This window comes from Notothenia rossii (assembly GCF_949606895.1).
Source record: "Notothenia rossii genome assembly, chromosome: 8".
Lineage (NCBI taxonomy): Eukaryota > Metazoa > Chordata > Actinopteri > Perciformes > Nototheniidae > Notothenia > Notothenia rossii.
Genome location: NC_136906.1, coordinates 11,198,228 through 11,203,571, shown reverse-complemented (window position 1 = coordinate 11,203,571; position 5,344 = coordinate 11,198,228). Strand labels below are relative to the sequence as shown.

At 44.9% G+C, this 5,344-nt stretch overlaps 1 protein-coding gene across 1 annotated transcript; it reads right to left on the bottom strand.

Moving 5' to 3' along the window:
* Window positions 1-2,539: 2,539 nt before the first annotated feature.
* LOC307017237 (piggyBac transposable element-derived protein 3-like) lies at window positions 2,540-5,035 on the bottom strand. Its single transcript, XM_079646793.1, has 2 exons — window positions 3,393-5,035; window positions 2,540-3,229 (listed from the first exon to the last, which is right to left on the bottom strand). The coding sequence occupies exons 1-2, from the start codon at window positions 4,048-4,050 to the stop codon at window positions 2,562-2,564; spliced, it is 1,326 nt and encodes a 441-aa protein (XP_079502919.1). The 5' UTR covers window positions 4,051-5,035; the 3' UTR covers window positions 2,540-2,561.
* Window positions 5,036-5,344: the final 309 nt, after the last annotated feature.

The window sequence follows — 5,344 nt, the reverse complement described above, 5'->3', positions numbered from 1 at the left end:
TGTTCCGGCACCTATTTGGGCAGATCCGGTACCTCTCACAAAAAATAAAAATAAAAAATGGTTAAAATGAAATAAAATATGCAGATATTAATTTACAGAAAAAATACCAAGAATTTAATGTCGTTTATTAAGATTAAGATTTGAAAGAGTCCGAGATCTGTGTTGACGCACTGAAAAGCTGGACCAACGGACAAACGTCTTTCACTTTTGAAATTCGCCACATGAGGAGCACGTCGCAGAGAGGAAGAAACGGTGATTCAATGCAAGCATGTCAAAAAGACAGTTAAATTTACTGTCTTTCTTCAAAAAGAAGGAAGAGGTAATAGACACTTCAAAACGAGTCAGAAAAGCCTCCACAAGCAGCGACGAGGGCAGCTGCAGCGGTCATGTTGATGGTCAAAACCAGGAGGAGGTTAGCGCCGCAACAGCTAGCCAGCTAGCTAACCGACAGCTAGCCAAGCCCGGGCAGCGGGTCAGGTTCACCGCCAGCCGGAACAGGAGCCAGCTACCGTCAGCCAGGTGGACCACCAACAGCAACGGGTGGGTACCCTGGCATCAACTAGCCCGGTACAACAGCCGGAGCAAGAGGCGAGCGGAACCGCGACATCAGCCGGCTTACAGCAGGAAGATTCAGTAGGAGAGGAGAGCGCATTGAGCGTAGAAGAGTGTGGGACGTCCAGCGACAGGTCAGTTTTTTCTAACTGTGGCCAAGAACTTGGAGGACCGTATGTTATCTCAAGGAGGCCGGATGCCAGATAAAACTGGATATAACAAGTTCATTGAGGAGTTGAAGGTGCTTTAAGCACAATACTGGCCCGAGGACGCAGGTGCGCTGTATGGAGAGACTGAGGTCGAGTCACTGTGTCAGCGCTTCAACATTGCCAACCCGCGCGCAGTCATACGGGCCTACAGAACGTACAGAGACTCAGATTGTAAAGACACCCCCGATGAGCTGATGGAGTTACTTGTTGCTGTCAACAGCATTCCCATTGCAAGTGCTGAATGTGAGCGCGGATTTTCTCAAATGAACTTGATTTGCACTCCCAACCGTAGCTCTTTGCTCACATCTACCATGTCATCTTTACTCTTCCTAAATCTTGTTGGACCCCCCCTGGCTAAATTCAATCCAGTCCCGTACGTGAGGTCCTGGGTGGCCAAAGGACACAGAACTGCCACAGACACACGCAGTAAAAGCAGAAAAAAAGAGATAGAGGACAATCCGGACATGCTCGTGATGTGGGGTGTTTTAAACAACTAAATATGGTGAGCAAACATACTGTCTATTAATAGGCCGCCGTGCCAATCTTTGAATAGGCCTAATAAATATTTTTTTTACACGATAAGAACCTGGACCAATTTCTGGCTCAATAAAAATTAGTGGGAGCATAACACAGGTTGAATAGAGCACATAGAACACATGTCTAAACAAAAAATCTAAATTCCACCACCAGATGACAGAGATCTGAAAAGTGACATCAGTGTCACTGCAGTCTTATTTGATTGTTAAATTAAATTATTAAATGTACAGTGTTTTCTGACATTTCTGACATTCCTGAGCACATTCCATTAACTCTGAAGCTTCCAAAGATGTTACCATAGGCATATTATGTATGGTTGGAAAGCTGAGAAGGAATGGAATCCATTTCAGATGACTTAGTCATGGTCAAACCATCTCAGAAAGAGCACAGAGAGAGAAAGGAGTATTTGCATTTTCCGATTGCCCCCAAAAGGGCCCGCATGCCATTATTGGCCCCAAAAGTGCCCCCACCAAACATCTCTACACCTAGGCATGCCATATGTTTTTTAAAATCTACATTTCCCAAGGAACAATTATATCAAGTCCATTCCCCAAGGTCCATAAGACCTTCCCAGAAGGAGTTATCATCAAATAAAGGTCAAGTGTTGTCGCCAGAGCACCACACCTGCAGCAAGGGACTGATCATTAGTGCTCACCTGACTCACCTGTGTTGATAACGCAATTGCACTCTATTCAAAGACCATGTCCATGTCCCACACTGTCCTCAAGAGACAATACAATATGTATTATATCTATTATATGTAATATGCCATGTATTACTAGTGTAGAACAAGTGCCATTCATTCATTTTTCACACCAGGTGTCTGACATTTCAAACTGGACCAGGTGAGAGGTGGATCTTTGTCTGTTAGGTCAATGTCAATCTTATTTTGTCTAAAATTAATCAGACTGAGAATGTAGCTGACTTTTTATTTTTATCAACATCCAATGCCACTTGAATAATAAAAAAAACAATGTCCGGCTAGAAATTATTTCAGATCAACAGCAGGAAAAGTACAATCTGAACAATAGAAAACATGTTGCCTGGTAGATTTGGAACCATTTGGAACACGTGAAACAGAGTGTCAATAATCACCAGGAATATTTTTAATTCCACAACACCTAAATCTCAACAACTTCTCGTTCCTCTTCTCCTCCCAGTCATCCTACACTATCCTTTCCAAGCCTACTGCTGGCTGTTTAGAAATGGTAGCCTTTGAAGCAGTTTCTCTCTTCTGTGAAGCAGAGACGCACGTCGCATTTCTCACACAAGGGTGGTGGTTGCATTTGTTTTGCAGACTGTGCAGCGGCCACGCTTGGTAGATTTCACGGGCCAGTGTCCAAAGTGGTCCTTACGGACATCATCAGGAACTCCAACACGGACTCTCTTTCTCGTGGGAGGTGCTGAAGGAGATGGAGTGTTCATGTCAAGTGATGGGCGCCCCCTTCTTGCCTGGATGAGGATGAGGCAAGTTGCCACCTCTGCCTGGAATCTTCTTAGATTCAGTGCTCTCTCACCGATCAGCTTGCAGTCGTTCTTGTAGATCAGCCACGCGTTGACCAGGGCTACCATGATGGTGTGCCAGAAGAGGTAGATGTACCATCTCCGTGATCTCATGTGGTATTTGTACCGGAGAACGCATCTATCCATGAGATCCACCCCCCCCATGAAGGTGTTGTACTCTTTGACGACATTGGGCCGGATGACGTCAAGGAATGCCTTCTGGGGTTTGCTCCAGCGCCTAGCTTTGTCTTGTGGTTCCACTGCTGTTTGAGAGGAGATCAAGGTGACAGGTCTGTTGTCATGCCACTTTACTATGGCCATGGACCCCTCTTTCTCCACCCGGCAATCGAAAGATCCTCTGCCTCTCTTGGCAAGACTCTTGTCATCCTCAAGCTGACATCCAGCCAGGCGATTGCTGCGGACTGTTCCTGTAATACATAAAGAATAAGACAAGATGAGTCAAAACTAGAAACAAAGGAGAATGAGACCATAGGTATGTTGTTATTACCTGTGTGTGTGTGTGTGTGTGTGTGTGTGTGTGTTTGTGTGTGTGTGCGTGTATGTATGTATGTGTGTGTGTGTGTGTGTTACCTGTGTAGAAGATCTGCCGCTGACGAAGCTCTCGCACCAGTGCGGCTGAAGAGAAGAGGTTGTCGGCGAACACTTTGTAGTTCTGGCCTGATGGAAGAGTTTCACACAACTTGACGACCACATCTCCTCCCATTCCAAGTGTGGTTCTTTTCCCAGTGCCACCTTCATAGACCTGGAAATCACATAGGATTCCGTCGGATGAGCAACGGGCCCAGATCTTGAATCCCCAGGGGTGGGGTTTGCCCTTCACATATTGCCTGATGGGGCAGCGCGTTCCTCTGAACGAGACCATCTGTTCATCGATGGAGTTGTGCTCCATCGGGGTGATCTGGAGACATTGTTTGCGGAACATGTCAAGCCATGGACGGATCTTCCAGCACTTATCCCCTTTTTGCCTGTTGGATGGAGCCTCGTTGTCGGTGAAGTGGAGAGATGTGAGGAGGGTCTGGAAACGGTCGCGTGACATGTTGTCAGCGACCATGCCAATCCTTGTGTCGTTTTCCCAGTAGACACGGTTTCCTGGAAGCTGGCAAAGTCCCATGCGCAGGTACATGCCGATTAGGATTTCCAGCTCCTTTACTGTGGTCTGCACGTTCTTGTGGGTGGCAGAGGTTTGAACGCTGTAGAGGTTGGTTTGCTCCATCATTGCCACAAGCATCTCATCTGTAATGAACCTCCTGAAGTACTGCAGGGGAGTGGGGAGCTCATCGGAGGTTGGACCCTCTCTCCTTTGAAGGTGTGGTCTGGTGTTTCAAAAGCTTTTTTTCGCCATAAGAATCTTTCTTGGCCAGTAGAACGGTGGGATGCTGCAGTCGGAGGTTCTTCATTAGGAGGTTCTTCTCCCTCTGGTTGAGGTGGTTCCTCTTCCCCTATGTCGCTTTCCGACTCATATGGCTCCTCCTGATAATCAGGATCTAAGACAGGATCATCAAATTCATCCTCATCTTCATCCTCACCACCTAATCCCTCCACCTCACTTTCATTTCCATCCAGGATTATTTCCAGGATCTTCTGGATGTCCTTGTCTCCATCCCACCTATTTTTCCTGTTCATCTAGAGAAGAAAATATGGAAAATAATCATGACTTTCAGCTGATGTCATCATGTAACGTTGGTAGCACTTTACCCTACAGCACGGTAATTATCATTTCCAGCTGTGAGGTAAAGTGCCACATGACGTTAGTCCTAAACCTGCCATGTTGTAGGTAGCTAGCTAGATAGTAGTATAAGTAACTAGTTATTACTAGTTATAGCTAGCTATATATATATAATATAATAACAATATATTACTGAGTATAATTGAATTAAGTAAACTGATCAGATAATGACAAGTTTTCTAATTGTGACATATAGGTCACAACACTTATTTGTTTTACCAGTTTAGTCTAAATGCCTGCAGTGACGTCTATGTCACACACATATTTACTTGCTCTTTTACCACAGAATAAAAAATAAAAAGTCTAAACAATGATTTATATTCGACAAACAACATGTTATCCAATATTTCAACCATAGGATTTGATGGATCTTACCTTTTATCCTCAGGATGGGCAGAGGGGCAAATTAGCTGGCAGACTGAAGTTAGCTTGTGGAGAAAACAGTCAGGAAAGGTGGCTGCTAATTGAACATGAGGTCATCCCAATGGTCACATGACCTTTCAGAAATGTGATTTGGGTGTCGGTTCAGGAGTATATGAGTTGAAATTAAGGGTATACTTGAAGTGACACCCCTGCTACACCCTAAAATTGTGTGTGACATGTGCGTCACCTCAGGTTCTTATGGGTTAAACCTGTTGAGAAATTAATTGCTGGCTGTATACTGAAGTCCCACCTGTGGTGATGTGGGCATTTGCCTATGTTGTGCGTAGCCTACTAGCCTAAAAAATTATAAATTATCGTCATAACATTTATACCATGGATAATATTTGAAATTGAGGCTTGTAAGTCCCACAGC